Source organism: Pan paniscus, chromosome 6 (genome assembly GCF_029289425.2).
Source record: "Pan paniscus chromosome 6, NHGRI_mPanPan1-v2.0_pri, whole genome shotgun sequence".
NCBI classification, from domain to species: Eukaryota; Metazoa; Chordata; class Mammalia; order Primates; family Hominidae; genus Pan; species Pan paniscus.
This window is the reverse complement of record NC_073255.2, coordinates 27,041,523-27,062,419: the sequence shown is the minus strand read 5'-3', so window position 1 is coordinate 27,062,419 and position 20,897 is coordinate 27,041,523. Positions and strand designations below refer to the sequence as shown.

Sequence of the window (20,897 nt, the reverse complement as noted above, 5' to 3'; positions counted from 1 at the left end):
TTACTGTCAACTTTTCTTCCTTTAATCTTTTGCTCAAATCCTCAGAAATAGGGAAGCTAGATTTTCGGACATGCATCTTATAGTTCCTTTCTCCCGGGCTACCGTACGCTTACTGGGTATTGCACATCAGGAGAATTTCACACTAAACACTCTGAAAGTGTTCATGGTTCCGAGTTGGAGGCCACCCTGCTGGGTCAGCAGCAAGCTGTCCTCTGTGACAGAGCCACGTCAGCGGGCCACACTCACTCTGGGCTGTGGAAGCTGTGTGTGCAGAAATGAATGATGGTTCAGCCATCTCTCCTTTTTAAAAAGGAACTGAGGTGAAGAAAGTCTGTGCAGTCATCCATGGCATCCGAATTTCAGCCTAGATGAGATTCTAACTAGAGATCCATTTTTGCTTATATTCTGGCAAAACTAGTACATGATAAATTTGAAGGCCATCTCAAGTCTGAAAAAAAATTGAATTGAATGATGGAGTGGGTAGTTTTTTTTTCTTGCCCGCCTTTTAAAGTAAGGGTGTAAAGTAAATGAATATATGTATTGATTACAACTACTGAATAGGGCTTACTCATTGTCTTAATGTTTAAATAATGTATATTTTGTATGATTCAACTTTAATAGAGTGTTTAATAAACATCTACCAGGTAAAAGAGAATATAGTATACATGCAATTAGTATGTTGTGCTTTTTGAAACTTTGAACTTTGTAGTCCCTAAATTGTTTAGGTAGTTTTAAAAATAAACTCTGAATTCCACCTCCACTTTGTTTTCTATTTCCTTTAAAGTATTTATGTCTGTCTAATGTTTTAAGTTTTCATAGCACTTGAGCCTGGATACTTTAATATTAGAGGGAGATTTTTGACCAGACTCCTAATTTATTCTCAATCTTTGAAGAGATGATACTGTAAAGCAACTCTAGAAAATACAGCTTTAGTTAGCTCCAGTTTCCCCCCACTTTTAATTTTCTCTCTCTTTTTCCTTCTCTCATCCATCATCCCTGTCCACAATTAAAGCAAGATGATGAAGTGACGACTGTTCAGGTTAAAGAGCAAGACCAGAGCGTCCTGGTGCTGAAGAAAGTGCAGTGCTGTGGCCCAGCCCCCACAGCTGGGAGTGCGGAGAGCCATTGGAGGTGAGAGTTTCCCTGCAGCCACAGAGGCACGCGCTCCCGTTTCCTTTTCCCTGCCTGCCTTCCCTTCCCTTGCTCCATCTCACTCGCTCTCTGCCTCCTCTACCCTCCCTCCCTCTCTTTTCTCTCCGCCTCTCCAGCGTTCTAGCTGACTGCAGAGCTCTTAGCAGCCAGATGGACTCAGTTCCCAGTGAAAGGACAGGGATGGCAAGATCTTTTAGCATTTAGGGGATGCCTTTGTTAGTAACCGTTCACAATGGGCAGCTCCCGGCTGAGGGTCTTTGACCCTCATTTGGAGAGGAAAGATTCCGCCGCGGCGCTCTCAGACCGAGAGCTGCCCTTGCCTACCTTCGATGTGCCTTATTTCAAATACATCGACGAGGAGGATGAGGACGATGAATGGAGCAGCCGCTCGCAGTCTTCCACCGAGGATGACTCAGTGGACTCTCTGCTCTCTGACAGATATGTGGTGGTGTCCGGGACCCCGGAGAAGATTTTGGAGCACCTTTTGAATGACTTGCACCTGGAAGAAGTCCAGGACAAAGAAACAGGTAAGGCTCTGAGTAGCTCATGCTTCCAGACTGATAGCAGCTGATGCCCTTGTCAGTACCCTCAGGGGCAAGATTCCCACTGTTAGCTGAAACCGGGGTGGGGAGAAATAGCATATGCTTTGTGCGACTCGTCCCTTGCCTTGTGCTGATTTGTTTAAATCCAGTAAATGGACACATGTAGATCCCAAGCAGCTCCCTGGGAAGTAGCTGTACAAAGAAAATGATATGAAGGCAGCTGTTCTTGTTTCTTTGGCAATTTTTCCCAAATCTCACCTAAAGGCAGTTGGCAAGAGACCAACATTCAATAGCCCATGTTCAATGGAAAGAAATACAAGGGGGAGGAGGGTTAGCAGGCGTTCACCTGGCATGTAGGCAGTGCTGAGCTGGGGGCAGCAGCCTCCGTGCTGAAATGTCAACAATTAATGCAACTACTCAGCAGCTACATGCTTAGTGGCAACTTCTGCCTTTTTCCAAGTGGTTTACAAACTGCCTGGTCAGAACAAGCCCCGAGGTGCAGACTATGATACTCAAAGCTTTTCAGAGCAGAAATTGTAATGCACTAAAGCCTTATTGATCAGACTTCTTGTATTTTAAATTTAATCTGAGAGTAAAACACTCATTTTGCTTTTTTACCCATACACTTTTGGAAACACTACTATTCCACTTACAAAATGACTTACCTGTAACTTCCTTTATCTCAGAAGGGAGAGTACTTGCTTCTCTTAACCAGAATTTGTAATTTGTTCCATGCTGGAGCAGTTATTCCAATGAATAGGCCTCTGACTGTAGCCTGCATTTTGCAACTTGATCCCTTAACTAAAATGCACTGTTTGCTCCTACCATAGCACCTGTGAGACCCACAGTTTCCTTAGGTTTTTACCATGCAAGAAGGATTGTGAAATGACAGCTTAGGTGGGAACAAGAATTTCCTTGTGTCCCTGGAGTTTTGTCTGAACATAGGTGATGTCTGGGTCTATTTTGCATTCTAAAGGACAATAAGAGAAACAAGTATGTGTGAAATACATAAGTGGGCAAAAAAACAGTATCAAAATGACCTAATCATGTATCCTACAGTAAAGTTATTGTGTAATTTTAAAATTCAGATAGATACCTTATTTTGCATATGTTTGAAGACAAAATCAGTAGTTGTCATTTATATGCACTAAACAAACAGCTAAAAGAAAAACATATTCTCTTGGCATTTGCTAGGTTGATTTTGTATGTCTATAGATTAATATTTTGTGCATTTGAGCACTATTCCCATGTTCTGCTTCATCAAATATAATCATCATGGAAGGTGGGTCTAATTTTCAGTCTACTGATTACCAGACTGCTTTACACAGGTGTTTTGAACTAGAATACAGACAAATTATCTGTCATGGAAAAGACACTTTAGTAGAGGTTTGGAAAGATTGAATACTTACTTCTTCTTAATAACACTACAGTTCTATAGTGCAAGACTTTGTGTCTGGGTCACATTAGTAAGCAGGGAAATTATTATAACCTGCCCAGGCCTAGCTTCATTTCATTTTCTTTTTAATTGTCATTAGTTTGTGTTCTCTTTACTTTTGAGAAAATGGCTCAGGTGCTCACAGGTTCCCACTACTTAACACTGAGAATGACAAATCACTCTTATTATTGTTGCTAATGTCAGAATTTGCCTGCTATTGGGAAATATAGTGGTTTGCATCCTGTCTAGTGACTTATTCTTGCTTTCTTCTCAGTTATACCAACCCCTGGGATCACATGTGTCACTTCTGCCATGTGCTCACAAAGCCAAGCGGACCAGGACTTCATGGCTTGACTCTCCTAGCACCAACCTAAGTGGGGAAGAAGGGGTTGGTTGGGGTCACCTCACCTAATTCCTGCTCATTTCCTTAGAGTTTGGGGGAGAGACACAAATGAAACTTTAGAGTTTTGCAGAGACATCTGAGTGGCAAAAATGGTAACAACTTTCACCAAAGAAAGATTTTACGAAAATGGAAAAGTCAACTTTGGAGAAAATGATTAATGTGTATATAAAAGAGATGCCTAAGTGGAAGTCAGTGTAGCTCTTCCAAACTTCAAGAACGGCACTTGGAGAAAACACAACAGAAAATCCACCATGTGGTTTCTGTTACTAAGATTATAAGAAATATAATAAATATAAAATAAATGTCATGTGCAAATTGAAGAAAAGGAGATATTAATAGCTCAAATACTAAGCAAATCAGATATTTAAAGTAACAGGACCCCTTGTCGCTGACAAAGGTGAATTCTAGTTCTTTATCTCGGTCAGGTAAGCAACCCTCATTATCAAAGGCCCGGGTGTGCAGGAGCTGAAGAGAGTTGCATAAACCATATGGAGGACAGATGGAGGAAAATGAGAAGGGGCTGCAATAAAAGTACACAGCAGCATTTTTATGTTCTTGAGCGCCCCTTTTAGGGAGATGGAGCCATCTGGGGCCGCGTGTAGCCATATGGTGGCCCTCCACATGGCCTAATAGCAGTGAGGAGGAGAGGGTCCATGGGAGAAAAGGAATGGTCCTGGAGGCTGGGATGAGCCTGTTCTGGATTCTTACATTTTTGGACCCACCAGAGGCTGGGGAAGATAACTGAACAAGAGATGTGAGTAATTTCTCATCGCTTTCCCACAAAAGTCACTAATTTGTGAAAATGTAGGTGCAGGACCCAATAGAGGAGGCCCTCTGTGCTCCCACAGGACAAGTGGAAGTGATTACTGATTGATGTTAACATACAAATAGATAAAGTTTACTCCATTGAATATAGCCGGGAGGAGAATGCCAGGGCTATTAAGATAAGGCATTTCTGTTGTTACTGGACTCAAGAATAGAATAGGAAACAACTAAATTCATATAGTATTCTGTCAGCAAATCAAGCTTTTTAAAGGAAAAATAATTCTAGAGATGCTTAAAAGCAACTTACTAACGATTTTCTTAAATGAGTTGACTCGCACACACCTACTATGTATACTATTTTCATAATCCCTCAAGTACGTATCTTTCCTCCTTTGTAGTGAAAGGTGCAAGAAGTCATCCAGTATGATATCTATGGAATGAAGGAATGCATGAGTGAATGAGTGAATTTCTTTCTTTTGAGACGGAGTGTCTGTCTGTCACCCAGGCTGGAGTATGATCTTGGCTCACTGCAACCTCTGACTCTCGGGTTCAAGCGATTCTCCTGCCTCAGCCTCCAGAGTAGCTGGGATTACAGGGGCCCGCCACCACGCCCGGCTAATTTTTGTATTTTTGGTAGGGACAGAGTTTCACCATGTTGGTCAGGCTGGTCTCGAACTCCTCACCTCGTGATCCACCTGCCTCGGCCTCCCAAAGTGCTGGGATTACATGCGTGAGCCGCTCTGCCTAGCCGAGTGAATTTCCTAAACTTTTAAAGAGAAGATCAATGGGAAGTGCTGATAAGGAACAAGCAAACCAACCAGGCATTTGGGTCTTTATTTGCAGCCAGTTTTGAAATGTTCATTCATCTGTGACAAGCTCCCTTTTTGTTTACTAAGTTAGCAATAACACTCCCTGAGAGCAAGCAGCAATGAAATTCGTTGTCATCTAAATTTTTCAACATTTCTTCTTTTGTCTGATAGTTCTTCATTGTTTAAAGTAGGGAAACTATGAGTCTGGTAACTAGATATTTGTGAACCTGGACAGTGATTGAAGCTGTTTTCAAAGATTTCCTTTTTTTTTTTTCCCAAGGTTCAGGTTTTGACTTGAAATATTTTGAAATGTTAGAGGAAAATCAAATTGTTTCTGGAGCTTTATCTTTTCTCAGAAATTGGGCAAACATCATTGGGCATGAGGTTTACATGAGAGAATTACGAGGAAGGTAAGAAAGAAAAAAAACAAGGAGCTGTGAGTTAGAGGAGTTGAAGGGATGGGGGAGCAGGTTTGGGCCCAGCCAGTCCTGCTCTGTGGTGGTCCTGCTGGTGACTGTAGCTAGTTAACCCTTTCTCCTCCCTAGAGAGGATAAAGTGTGTTTTGCTTACAGATACTTCTGTAGTGAATGATGATTTCTGTTTCAAAGCAGGGGGAAAACTGTGGATTACATGGAGAAGCCCCTTCTTACTGATTTTTCTTTCTGAATCTGTGTTACGACAGGTCTACCTTAGGGAAAACATAGGAAATATGTTATTTCCCATTTCCTTATTCATCTTTTTGAAGAAAATGTACTTATGATTACAAGTTTCCAAGAAAAAAAAAAGCCAACAGAGAATAGAATAGTAGGAATAGGTAAAGCCTACCAGCTGATTCTCATTAGGCCTGACCTGATTTCTTTTAGATATGGTTGCTTTTTTTTTTTTTTTTTTAATTTCATGAGGTTATCATTCAGTATATTCTGTTAGCATGCCTCTGTGTGGACATGTCTACACAGCTTGCCTTGATTCTTTCAGAGACACCTCAGTGTTGGGGAGCTGGCGTTTAGCAGCACATAGTAGGTTGAGCATGTGATTGAAAAAGTGAGTTCGTTACTGTTCTAAAGAGGAAACAACCTCTGTGAAAGTGCCTGTTTTATATTATAGGAGTGTCTCACTCAACTGATAGAGTCCAGAAGCTCTTGATGGTCAACCTAGTGACTTTTTTTTTTTTTTTTTTTGGAGACGGAGTCTCACTCTGTCACCAGGCTGGAGTGCAGTGGCGCGATCTCGGCTCACTGCAACCTCCACCTCCCAAGTTCAAGCGATTCTCCTGCCTTAGCCTCCCAAGTAGCTGGGACTACGGATGCGCACCACCATGCCCAGCTAATTTTTGTATTTTCGGTAGAGACAGGGTTTCACCGTGTTGGCCGGGATGGTCTCAATCTCTTGACCTCGTGATCCACCCACCTCGGCCTCCCAAAGTGCTGGGATTACAGATGTGAGCCACTGCGCCCAGCTGTGATGTTTTTTAAGCATTGCACTGATAAAACATTAAGTAAAGTGAGGGCAGGCACCTCATTTTCTATTAACTTTTTAATCTTGTCTCCTGCCAACACCAAGCTCATGATAATCCCTTGATATTTAATTATGTAATTTTCATGGAGGAAAATTAAGAATATCTTTCTTCTTCCCCTTGGAAAGATAGAAGACAATGTAAGTGAACTTCTTCCTTGCTTACCTTGCCTTTTAGCTTTCCTGGAATGATCCTGGGTGCCTCTCTTCCAGGCTTTTTCTCCCAGGTTGCCAGATCATAATAACCCCGTAGCAGCATGGCTTTTGCTGTACTAAAAATGTTTGAGGGTACGTAAATATTTAGATGGCGGTAAGTCTTTTCATGATTTTGTACAATTGATATGCACATGGCATTATCTTGTATTTATATCTTTTTATTTCTGTAAGGTCATGTAATAAACAGACCAGTGTAGCTTATCTGTAGCTGCACATTAGCAGCACCTGCAATGCTTTTAACAAAACAGCAATGTCCAGAGATCCTAATTCAGTTGGGCTGAGTTGGGGCCTAGGCCTTAAGGCCTTTAAAAGTTCCCCAGGTGATGCAATCCGCAGCCAAGTTGAAAGACACTGAAATAGAACATTGTCTCACTTCCATGTTTTGAAAGACCAATTCCAGGTTTCTATTGGTTATAGATATACAGAGAGTTAGGAACAACGTTCCCCCTTTACGCCCCTCTGACAGGACTGTATGTCCAGCCTCATGTCCGCTGGCCCCTGTCCTGGAGTTCTGCAGCTTGAGAAGTTCATAACTGACAAACCTACACTGCCAGTCCTTCCATTAAAGTGGTTTTGGATAAAAGGACACCATCAGAGGGAACAGAGGTACTGGACACACAAAATGTTTGGTTTCTCATCTCTTCGAGTGAGAAGGTGGGACTATAATGAAAAGCCATTTGGATTTTTGTGTGGGTTCTGTCACATGACACAAATTCCTGGATGGTCCTTAGGTTTCACAGCCAAGAATGCTTCTGAGAGAAATAATGTTTTAAGAAAGGAGAAAATGCATATAGCAGAGTAGAAAGGTTACTAAAATGAGATTCTAAAGTCTTGAGTACCGAATCTGGGCTCCATTAAAAAAACAGCCCGAGACTTTGAGCAAGTAATAAATGAAATGATCTCTGAAGTATCTTTCATCACTAAAACCCTTTGATTCAAAGGGATCTATATTTTCTTTCCTTGCAAAATATGTTACAGAACCGTAGAATTTTAGGTGGGAGGGAGACCTGAGAATTGGTGTAGATGACCTCCAAAGTCAGTTTATGCTGAAAACACCATCACATAGCCCTTGCACGAGGGCTTAGGAAATTTAGTCTAACTTCATATTACTGCTACATTTCTTCAGCCTCGTAGAGCTGTTAGAATGTTAACGGGGTATTAAGCTTAGAATCCAAGGCTCAGTGGCCATACCTGGTGATGATTTAAGTCTGTTTTTATATAACCTTGTCCAATGGGAAACTTTTTAAGTTCCTTTGAGAAATTATGCCATAACATTTCTAAAGAATAGCTTTGATTTATCACTCTACTACTAAATTCCATTTGCAGAATTTTATTACCAAGCCATTTTGGGATATTCAGAAATAGTGTTGCAGGAAAAAAGCAGCAATTTTCCCTCAGTGATGAAACATACTACATCATATCTCTTCTACTAGCCATTTCTCGGCAATTCCTTAACTTTTAGCTTTATACACTGCTTCTATAAAAAATGTAACTGTGAATTTTAGTTATTGAGTTTCTGAATACCTTAGAAAAAATTAGTTCCTTTATTTATTTAATTCCTTTAAATATCTTTGACCTCCAAATGCATAGGCACTATTCTAAATGCCAGGGATACAAAATAGACACAAAACTCTTTACCCTCCTGAAGGCTTATATTCTATTGGAGGGAATCAGACAATAAAATAAGTAGGAAAATATTGTATATTAGATGATGGGTTGCTAAATAACCAGTACCATTATGGGCACTAATTTGGGATAACTATATCCATGTCTTTAAAAATAAAAAAGCTGGAGGATATTTTAATGTATTTAAAGTATTTTAAGAATTAATGTGAAACTTCTGGTCAAATGCAACGAAGTTCAGAATCAAAAGAAATACACTTAATTGAAATTTTAAAAATAACATAAAAGAAATTTGAAGTATGCATAGGTATCCCCAGTTGGTAAATCACTATTGTTAGAACCCATAGAATCTGCATTTGTGGAAATGTTTGATAAGGATATCAGCCTTTTACCATCTTAAACTGTGAAAATCGCTTTATCCAAGGCAAATAACTGGACTGGGCTGCTACTTAGTCTTTTTCAGCTTTAAGAAACTGTTACTTCAAAATGTTAGATTAAGCACTTTGGGAGGCCAAGGTGGGCAGATGACTTGAGGTCAGGAGTTCGAGACCAGCCTGGCCAACGTGGTAAAACCCCGCCTCTACTAAAAATACAAAAATTAGCCAGAAGTGGTGGCACTGAGGCATGAGAATTGCTTGAATGCTAGAGGGGGAGGTTTCAGTGAGCTGAGATCGCACCACTGCAGTCCAGCTTGGGCGACAGAGTAAGACTCTGTCTCAAAAAAAAAAAAAATTAGATTAATTTGTTTGCATACATGCTAATAAAAAAAAATCAGTGAGAGACTGAATTCATTAGCACAAACTCCAGCTGCCCTGGGTGTGCCTCAGATGCAGATGAAGAGTACCACTGTTTGGTAAGGGCTTGTTTTTCCAGATAAAGCAAAGACTTGAAACAGCTGTCCACAGTGACAGTACAAATCCCCAAAATGGTGTCAAGAGAGAAAAAGTGCTCAAGTTAGAATATGATTTCTGTTCTACTTTATAATGTGTGTGCTGTGGTTTTTGTTTTGGTTTGGTTTGGTTTGGATTTTGGTAGTTCCTTGAGCTTCTCTCCTAATTACTAGCATGGAGAATATAATGTACGGTATTTGTTGACCATAATTGAAGCATTGGAAGGCTTTATAAATTAGTGTTGACAAAGTGATGAGATAATTAGAATTGTGTAGAAATTTTCTCAGTTGTTTCACTTATAAAAGCAGAGGCTTTAGGCCAGATGACATTTGAGGACCCTTCTAGCTATGAGAACCAGGTTCAAAGATTACTCCAGACACCAGTTTATTTATTCAAACCTTGTCCCATTAGATGGATCCTTTTGCAAGATAATTATCCCCATTTAATGGACATAGAAGCCAAGGTAGATTAGAAGTTAATTCAGTTGCTTAGTGATTGAGCCACCATTTGAATCGGGAAATGAGCCCAAATATATTCCAAGTTGTATCCCAAAGATTATTTTTGCTAGAGACTGGAATCATGGATGAAAGGCATAATTGAAGTAAAAATCTACATTCAACTCAAGCTATAAGCCCCAAATCAGGTGCTTCAGTACCCACTTAAGAGCGTTCTAATCTCCAGCACAAAGACCTGCTTCTTGGATTCCAGCTGTGAGCAGAATGGCCACTGGATGAGCTAACTGCTTCAAAAAGGTTGAGAGAGAGAGAGGAGAGAGAAAGAGAGAGAGGTCCTAGTTCCAGCTGACACTGTATCAGACTACTCACATGAGAAGTGATTAAAAATTAAATTTTGACTGTGGATTTCATTTGAGGTGCTCATCTTCTGGGTTAATCTATTCTCACCACCTTTGAACATGCAATATTATGTATGATAACAAGGGAACTGATGCTTTTACACTGCCAGTAGATTGTGGGTTAATTAATACCCTTGTTGTTAATGAAGCAAGGTGAAGTGAAGTGAGACCCAGCTGAAGCATAAGATCATTAACATACACTGATTAATAACGGAAAAATGTGGAAGTTTTCATTACAACACAACCAATGGGCAAAGGAAGATATTTAATGGATAGGGATATATTTAATAGGAGTATAGCATACCTTTCAGGGAAACAATCTCGATTTAGAATGAGAATGGATCATTGGAATGCATTTTTTAATTGCATCATTTTCATGTTTATACCACATTTGAGCTGTAGTTTATTATCTGAATTTTAATTTTACAAACAATTTCAGCATGAAAGGTTATGCCAATGTTACAGTTTTCCAAATAAGAAAGTATTCAGAAAAATGTAGAGTAGTTTATTCAATGATTACCTAATATTTCTAGTGAACTATGTGGAGAGATGGATACTTTCATTAAACTTTTAATTTTATGATTTGCTTTCATCCTCCACCCTTGTTTATTCTGTGTCCACTGTTAGAATTTACTACGATAAATGCATAGGAATGTATATGTATATTTATTTATAAAGTAGAAAATAAGACATTGGGTAACTAAACTTGTAATATTTAATTAAAGGGAAACTACAGTTGGCTTCGCAGATGTGGCTTTTGCCACAAAAGGTTGACCATTTTACAGTAGACTTTGTAAACGGAAAGTTCAAGTGGAAGTCTAGAGCATGCCAGAAACAAACGAAAGTATTATAGGGTTCTAGGAAATTAATTTCAAGAGGATCTGAAGATAGGAAATGGAAAAAGGAGTACATGAGGGGGAACAATGACCTTAGAAATTAGATCCTTAGCTTCCAGACTATAAGAATTATGGAAAACTTGGGCATCTTAACAGTTTATGGACTTTCTTCTTTAAATACTTTGAAGGAAAATGTCAACCACTTTCTGACAGGTTAGAGTGGAGGTTTTGTCCTAGAGGCTGAAGGTGAGATAATCTGGAGGTTCCTGCACACGGTGTTCTACCTAAATGACATATGCATGTGACTGCTTATTTCCTCGAAGTCAGTTTCAGTGCTGACCTCAACCCCTGAACCCTGGTTTTCCTGTGTAAACTGCAGCCAGCATGGAAGATGGAGAAGTCAGTGGACTTTCTACTTTATTCATATTTGCATATGTTGTTTTCATTTTATCCTTTATTTACATTAATTTGCCTCACCTGAAATACATTACCTCAGATGCCCAACTTGATACTCATCTTTTTAGCTAGACTTCCATAGAGAACTTTGGTTCTTTCTTTGTAGTTAAGTAAATTTCTAATTTTCTAGAACAACTGGAGGATAAATTATTACAAGTAATAAAATATTCTGCTCCACTGAGAGTTGCCATAAGTATGTACACAAATTGTCAAGTTTCAGAGAATCAAATATATAAAATTACAATCTGTTTTCAAATATAAAAATCTTTTTTTTTTTTTTTTGTGATGGAGTCTCACTCTGTTACCCAGGCTGGAGTGCAATGGCACCATCTTGACTCACTGCAACCTCCCCCTCCTGGGTTCAAGAGATTATCCTACCTCAGCCTCTCGAGTAGCTGGGACTACAGGTGTGTGCCACCATGCCCAATTTTTGTATTTTTACTAGAGACAGGGTTTCACTATGTTGGCCAGACTGGTCTTGAGCTCCTGACCTCAGGTGATCCACCTGCCTCATCCTCCCAAGATGCTGGGATTATAGGCGTGAGCCACTGCTCCCGGCCTCAAATATAAAATCTAATAGCAAACTATGAGGACCTAATAATAGTCCTTGCTTTTATTGTTATATGGATAAGATATTGGCTTACATCTATATAATCTCTTTGACGTAGGATGAAGGCTGCATTTGAAACATAAATCCTCAGTATAACTTGTTTTTTCTAATAAAAATAAATTTGAGACAGATAATACCTTTTTTAATATTCTCTTGATATCCTGTCTCCCTAACAGGGTGTACCCTTTAAGGAAGAAGGCTACATATATTACTTTTCTATTTCTTTGGAAAAATAATTTCTACAGCATCATTTCCCAGTTCAGTTAGTGCTAACTGGGGTTTCATTTCTTTTGAAAGGAAATTTCTGTTCTAAAACCTTTAAAAATGTGTAAATTGCCATATTTTCTCAGTAAGTTTTGTGTCTATTGGCATATTTAATATTGCGCTTTAGTAGAAACGCATGTGGTTTTGTTAGTGTCTGGCTGTATTTCCAGGAACTTGTTTAAATGTGTGATTTAAGTGGGGCATTTCTGGAGTAGCAAATTGAAGGGAACAAGAGATACTGAAATTCATGAAGACAAGATATTGTGTCAGTTGTGGGTTTGACAACCTAGTAATTTTAGCAAAATGATAGTTTCACTCTAACATTGGCAGCTGAAATTACTTGAAACTGTGTTTAAGACAGTGTCGACGGTTGAAAAACCTCTGTCTCCTTCTTTCTCTTTCTGTGTTTCTCTCTCTCAGAGATCTTGTGTCATCTCCCCAGACGGTTGTTGGATTTAAAGTGAGATAATCAGATGTCCTTGTCTGAATTTTAAAATGTTTATGACATCTTCCTCAAGTAAAATTTAGCATTCTATCAGAAAATGGGGGAACAAAGTGTTTTTTTGTGTAAGAGTGTGTACTTCAGATAGTCGTATAAAGTGTGAGGAAGGAGTATTAGTGGATGGCAATTTGTTGATTACAGTCACTGCATGTTAATCTCTCACAGCATGTTTCAATCAATTATTGCTTCATTGAAAGGGTGTAATGTCATAGAATTGCTCTGACAAGCCCACGTCTAAAAGAGATATTCTTTGTGTGGGAGAATGTTTGCTTTTAACGTACCTATAATTGAGCTTCTCTTCATTTTTCCCATCAGCCTTTTGGCACTATAACCTTCCCCTCCCATTTCCCATTATCCTCATTTTCTGCCTCAGGCTTTCTTACTCTACAATTGAAACCTTTTCTTTCATTCAGTTTGCAGCTTTTTTGCCTTGTACTTAAGGCTGCTACTTGGCTGGCAGTCCTTCCCTTGAATCTCGAAAATAAATATGAAATTAGAGTTGTTAAATACGGGTGACAGAAACGTGGGAAACTAAACAACAACAACCAAAATCCCAGAACATCTTGTCATAATCTAAATAGTGACAGAAAATAATTTTCAGAACAATTCTGTAGCCTTTTCTGCTTCAGACTTGGACTTGGCGTTCTTGTCTGGCATTTAGGATATTTGGTGAATCTTCTGACTTTGAAATATTTTAATCCTTTAAATGAGCTTCATTTAGTGGGAACATGAAAAGTACAATTTAAAATTCTCCATTGCATACCTGGCTGGATATTGCTACCTAAATTCTCAGTCTAAAAACAAATATGGTTTTAGATGAATGGGTATATGTAAGCTTCTGCTATTTTTTTCTTATTATATCCCTTTCAATATTCTTCACCTGTTATGAAGAAGAATTTATGTAGTACTGACAGCAAGTAAGCTTTTTCCCCCTAAGTTTTCTTTGAGTCTTGCTTGATATCACATATTTTCTTTTGTGTAGCAGCTTACAGATTTTAAATTTACTGTCATGTCGTATGTTTTTTTAAGAAAAAAAGAGAGAGCAGAGTGATCTTTTCATCCTAATTTTGGTTCTGATTCTCAGAGTTGGATATATAAAATGTGACCTTTGATGTCTTGGTTCAGTTTGATCTGTATCTGAAGGCATTGCCAGCCATTTTCATTTACTGATGGCTTCTGTAGAACAATTTTAGTTAACCCAAGTTCTGCCGATGCTGATTGGCATAGTGTGCATATCTCAGAATTATTATGACAATTTGCACTGTTTGATAGTCTCCCAGGGAGGGTGTTTGTTCTTCCAAACAAAGCAACAAACAAACATCCAAGGCACTGTGTCTTCGTCAGCACATTCTAGAAATCCACAGTAGTGAGATCAGGATGAATTAACAATACTTAACACTCCTTGAATGCACCTTTCCTACTTTTGATAATTGAGAAAATTGAGAACCAGATCATATTGCAGATCATGTACTTGAGCTTCTGGAAATTTTCAGTGTACATGTGTTATTTGTGAGTAGGCACAGCTGCATATAACAGAAAAGCTCTAATGATGATTTAAACATGATATAAATGTATTTCTCTCTCATGTGAAAATAAGTATGGAGAAATACAGTCCGCAGCCGATAAGGCCACTCTGATGTCAGTCAGTCCTGAGATTCCTTATTTGAACTTGATTTCCTGGGCCCTGATGGACACTAGCATAACTGTCCAGGCAGCAGGATGAAGAAAGTCATGAAGAGCACACTTGCCCATCACACACGGCTTCTGCTTTTACCTCATGGACCAAAACTTAGTCTTGTGGCCACATCTAGCTGCAAGTGAAGCTGGCAAATATATTGTATATTGTTTTGTTGTGACTTTAAAATATCAGGGGAGCAACATGCCCAGGAAAAAAAAAAATCAAAGTTTGATTCCCAAAAAAGGGGCAAATGGCATGTAATTTTGTAAATAGAAGCTTATGTTAAGTTTGTTTTGATACTGTAGACCCAATACCATAATTATATATTTGTTTCTTCAAAGAAATATGGACATACTATGTTTTAACGCATTGTATAATTGTCAAGGGAAAGGGGTCCTGATTCAGACCCCAAGAGAGGGTCTTTGTGTCTCACGCAAGAAGTAATTCAAGGCAAACCCATAGAGTAAAGTGAAAGCAACTTTGTTAGAGAAGTAGAGAAACAAAAGAATGGCTACTCCATAGGCAGAGCAGCAGCTTGAGCTGCTGGACTAAGGATACTTATAGTTATTTCTTGATTATATGACAAACAAGGGGTGGGTTATTCATGAGTTTTTCTGAGACTCAACGTTCCTCCCCTTTTTAGAACATATGTGGTAACTTCCTGATTGTTGCCATGGCATTTGTAAATTGTCGTAGTGCTGGTGGGAGTGTCTTTTAGCATGCGATTGTATCATAATTAGCATGTGATGAACAGTGAGAACAACTGGAGGTCACATTTGTCACTATCTTGGTTTTGGTGGGATTTGGCTGGCTTCTTTACCACATGTTGTTTTATCAGCAAGTTCTTTGTGACCTGTACCTTGTGCAGACCTACTATCTCACCCTGTGGTTTAGGATGCCTTAACCTTCTGGGAATGCAGCCCAGTAGGTATCAGCCTTATTTTACCCAGCCCCTATTCAAGATGGAGTCACTCTGGCTCAAATGCCTCTGACATAGTCATTTTTTTAAAAAGCCTGTGAAGTGGTTTGGATTATCTCTGATATCCTCCTCAACAAGTGAATATTTAGAATAATCTTACATATGCTTAGCATGCAAGGTTTAGTTAGCTGTAAGTACTTTTCTTATGTCTGATTTGAGCTGTTGATTTCATGTTTGAGAACTATACATCATTCACTCTAAATTCTTGTCATTGTTAGAAACATTTTTCATATAAGAAATTAAAGATGAACTAAGAAATATTCCATATATTATTGCTTGGAAGAAGTATTATTTAAACAATGGCACAAATTAATAAATCTACTCTTATAGAGTAGATTTTAGTATCTAATTGTATATAATATTCTATTATTGTGACATAATAAGAAATACATACTTGGTCTCTGCCACTGGTCTGGAGCTCTTAAAACCATGGAATTTCATGAGTGATAGAAGTGATAGGAGCATCTTTTGTTTTAGTATTTGGTTTTAATCACTTATTCTTAGCACAAGAGTTTCTAAGACCTTTGGAATCTCTAGAGTGATAGGAGAATCTTTTTGTATGCTAATATGATGACTGGTGGCTGGGGTCCCTAGATAGCTTCAGGATGGGAGCTGGTTGCCAGAAAGACAAGGTATGACTAGAGGGATAGAGCTTTTGGTCCCAGCCCTCAACGTCTGGGGAGGGGAGGGAGATGGAGATTGACTTAATCACCAGTGGTCCATGATTTAATCAATCATGCCTACCTAATGAAGCTTCTATAAAAACTCTAAACAATGAAATTCAGAGAGCTTCCAGGTCGGTGAACACATCCATGTGCCATGAAGATAGTGAACCCAAAGCCCACGGAAACAGAGGCTTCTGTGCTCAGGACCTTTTTAGACCTCATGCTGTGTAACTACTCACCTGACTGTTCATCTTCATCTCCTTTATAATAAAGCAGTAAGTGTGAGTAAATGTTTCCCTGAGTTTAGTGAGCCCTTAACAGGTACTTGTCAGACCGCAGAGGGTGGTTGTGAGAACCCTGATATAGAGCCCACTGGTCAGAAGTACAGGTGACAACCTGAGACTTGTGATTGGCATCTGAAGTGGGATGCAGTCTTGTGGGATTGAGCCTCTGGTCTGTGAGGTCTGTGCTATCTCCAGGTAGTGTCAGAATTGAATTATAGGAAACTCAGTTGATGTGTTGAGAGTAGAAAAATGGTTTTTTTCAGTATAATCTTTCATATAGAGAATTCATCTAGAAAGGAGGGAAGAATTTTATGATTTGGCCTTTTGTAAACAATTTTTTTAGTTTTTACCTTTACATTTCGATTTTAAAAAATATAAATATGTGTAACTGGTCAATCTTAAAAACATTAGGAATTTGTGGACCATTTCAGTCCTTCCACGTGATTGTCAGTTCTACCTTTTGAAAAGCAAATTGGCTGATCTCGTATCTATTTGCTATGGCCAGGTGTCCACTAGAAAATAAAAAACAAAATAAAATTTGAGTAGGAATAAAGGAACTCCAGCATCCTGGCACTTAGAAAACAACTTTATAGGGGCATCTTTGGTGATTTAAGACCAATAAAAGACCACCTTCTTGTGTCTGTGACTCTACTCCCTCTTCCAAACCTGGAGATTCTGTTACTTTCCTGCATTTTCTTTTCCCATAAACCGGATGGGTTATTTGGGTCCACACTCTTGGGAGAGCATAGTGTAATGAAAGAACCAGGGCTGGGACTTAGGCCCTTCAGACATCATCTTGCTGAGGAGCCCTGGGTGGTTATTCACTTTATTCATCTCAGCCTCAGTGCTGTCACCTCAAAAAAGATAATGTGCAACCTACCTTCTAGGGTGGATATGAGGGGCGCAGGCCATGTAGGTAAAGCCCTTAGTGTTAACAGGTGTGGAATGTTGGGTGGTGATTCCGTGATTATCATTAGCACTGGCACAGTTTGTGGTCAATAAAGGGTGGCTGTTTTGAGTATATTTAACTAGCGAAGCCGCTATCATTTTCCTCCCTTACTTTTTCTCCTTGCCCATTGAAGCCACTCTGGCTACCTGGTGCATGGCCAGATAGATATGGTTCAAAACAAATTTGGGGCTCCCTAGAAAATAAAGACAAAATAAAGTTTGAGTAGGAATAAAGGAACTTCAGCATCCTGGCACTTACATGGAAAACAACTTGATAGGAACATCTTAGGTGACTCAAGGCCAATGACATATGCTGGGTAGGGGTTGGGGTGTGGAGGACTGCACAGACATTCACAGGAGTGTGATATTCATCAGCCTGGGGTGTGGAGGATGCCTTATGTGGTCATTTAATTATCTCACCAATCAGATTCCCAAGCTCTGTGAACAACTTTCCATTCTCCATGGCAGAGGGCACAGTTGTCATCCCTTAGTCACAGAAGTTCAGTAAATGGTTGCTGACCAAACCTTTCTCTGTGACCCAAAAACATGAGTCTTCCTTTCACCTGTGTGAGAAAGAAAGCAGCTGTGTGTTATTGAAAAGAACACTAATAACAGCTCTGGAACCAGAACCCAGAGGCATGTCTGCTGTCAGCCACTGGTTGATATATTTGTCCTAGCAGTATTTTTAAATACAGGCAATACATTAAAGTAAATTTTCTTGTGTTGAAAATTGTCGGTAAATGTAAGATCCTGTGCCAGATTATTTCGAAAGAGCCTCAATTGGCCAGGCGCAGTGGCTCACGCCTGTAATCCCAGCCCTTTGGGAGGCCGAGGTGGGTGGATCATTTGAGGTCAGGAGTTTGGGACCAGCCTGACCAACATGGTAAAACCCCACCTCTGCTAAAAATAGAAAAAAATTACCCGGGCATGGTGGTGGGCTCCTGTAGTCCCAGCTATTCAGGAGGCTGAGACAGGAGAATTGCCTGAACCCAGTAAGTGGAAGCTGCAGTAAGCAGAGATCACACCACTGCACTCCATCCAGCCTGGGCGACAGAGCAAGACTCTATCTCAAAAATAAACAAACAAACAAACAAAAAGCCTTAATTGTGCTTACTTATGTTTACTTTAAATTAGTTTTGTAGAATATCTTCTTATCTTTAATATAATCTAGCTATCCTGCCAATCCTTAGTCTTAACAGAGGCAGTTGACTATTCATTGCTAAACTTGGAAGAAAATAAGTCTGTCTAGAATTCCTAGAATTTCTGTTAACCAACTGATATGGTTTGGCTGTGTCCTCACCCAAATCTCATCTTGAATTGTAGCTCCTATAATTCCTGCATGTCATGGGAGGGACCTGGTGGGAGGGAATTGAATCATGGGGCAAGTCTTTCCCCTGCAGTTCTCATGATAGTGAATAAGTCTCATGAGATCTGATGGTTTTATAAAGGGGAGTTCCCCCGCACACGCTCTTTTGCCTTTGACACGCACACACCATGTAAGACATGCCTTTGCTCTTTCATCCCCTACTGTGATTGTGAGGCCTCTTGAGCCATGTGGAACTGTGAGTCCTTTAAACGTCTTTCCTTTATAGATTACCCAGTCTCTGGTACGTCTTTATTAGCAGCATGAGAACGTACTAATACATGAAAAAAAAGTAAATAAAATGTTATTTTTCTGAAATTTAATGCTAATATTAACATTGGGAATGATGATGTATTTCAGGTTTTGAAAAAAGTTCATAATACAGAACCTTTTGGTGCTTGAGAGGTAAAAACATTACAATGTCCTAAGTTGATTCAGTTGTTAGAATGACTATTAATTTGCTTGTAATAACCATATCTCAGGCTTCTAATTTAGGATATTATGTTTAAATTAATTTTCTTTGTTTCCTGAAAGTTAAGAACATTTAATGGACAAACACTAAGGAACACAGCTTGTATGTTTAGAACACGTGTGTGATGTTAATCAGACAACCATGCAGCAACTCCGAGAGGTCCGAGTTGGACCGAGTGAATCTTAGAGCCGGATATTAATTTTTGTTGGTAGATGCTGGCAGATTGGTGCTGAAGGCTTCGTGCCCATGACAATCCCCACATTCTAATCTATACAGTTAAATAAAATGATAATTGTATTGATTATTGAGAAATTTTTCATCCCAGCTCCTTGTGAGAGCAACTGCTCTTACTAAACAATGAGCTCTACAACTTTAGGAGGAGTCTTTGGAGAAAAAAAGAAAAAACAGTGTGATATATGGTGTGAGCACTGATTATCAGAATATCCTTTGTTCCTTTTAACTAGAGTATGCCCCCACCATTCACCAAGGGGCATCTCTCTAAGGTCATCAAACCAGGGACTGTCCACATAACAAATCCAGTGCTCTTTGAGTCCTGAGCCCGATAAAGCCTCTTCAAGCAGCATTTAACACTCATTTCCAATCCTTTTCTTTCTTGTTGGTTATTACATTTGTGTCCCGTTTGTTTGTTTACAGAAAGGAGGCTATTGACTGTACATTCATTTCTCTTTATTCTGTTTCTCTCTTCCTTCTCTTTCCCCTTCCTTAACTCATCTTTCCCTTACCATCGCCCAAACATGAATATCCCACTCCCTTAGACTGCTGCTTATTTTTCTGAGAAATCATGTTGGCCATAGCCATCCTCTTTAGGTGCTGGCTCCCACAATCATAACTGTAACCCTCTTTGGCAAGCTCTGGTCTTTGATATTTTTTCCTAATAGCTTTCCTTAGAGTAACCTGGGGAACCCAAGCTCAGCAAGTTTAAAAGCAAACTCACCTCCCTCCCCTTATCCTCCCCTTATCCAATCTGACTTCCCTGATGAAGCAAGCTTAACTCATATCTCTCTTGTCACTTCTGGTCTTGAAAATCTCCCTTCACTTCCCTTTTCCTGTGGAATAAGCCCCAGGCTCCTTAGTTTAGCATTCAAAGATCCTTCAGGAATTTCCTCCAACCTATTTCTCTAGCTTTACTTTTCAATTATACTATGTGATCTCTTCTATTGCTACTACACAACTGTGCTGTAGACCAAGACTTACCAACTTGCATGTCCACAGGCAGTAAAAGTGAGTGAGTGAAGACTGCCAGAGCAGAAGGGTGATGAACTGGAGAGTGCCTCCTGCACAAAGTAGGCAAGTTGGCTCTAAACATGGTTGCCATAGGAGATGTGGCCCTGGTGTTGCCAGATCTTCTGACTTTTAAATTTTGTCAACTCACAGAAAGCATCTCTAGGGACTAAACAAGACCTGCAAGTCACAAGACCACAGGTTTGTGACTCAGCCACAGACCCACCCACATCCGTTGCTTTGCTCACATTTGCTTCTCCTTTTCCTCCTCCAATTCTTCTTGGAAATTCATAGTTCTCAAGTTTTTGTTGGCGGATTGGTAGCACTTGGAGAATTGGGACAAGGTTGAAATAATTTTATTTTATAAAAATAAATAATAGGTAGTATTTATCTAGAGT

At 39.4% G+C, this 20,897-nt stretch overlaps 1 protein-coding gene across 3 annotated transcripts in view; it reads left to right on the top strand.

Annotated features, from left to right (window-relative positions):
• The window catches only part of RAPGEF5 (Rap guanine nucleotide exchange factor 5), a 240,850-nt gene that overhangs the window by 163,060 nt on the left and 56,893 nt on the right, over positions 1 to 20,897 (top strand). For 2 of the 3 annotated variants that reach the window (XM_034963787.3, XM_055115754.2), the window contains 2 exons: positions 1,013 to 1,131; positions 1,591 to 1,679. In XM_034963787.3, the coding sequence (XP_034819678.1) occupies positions 1,013 to 1,131; positions 1,591 to 1,679 (208 nt within the window). Of the gene's footprint in view, positions 1 to 1,012; positions 1,132 to 1,173; positions 1,680 to 20,897 lie in introns of those variants that run through there. The other variant, XM_055115755.2, reaches the window with a different exon arrangement.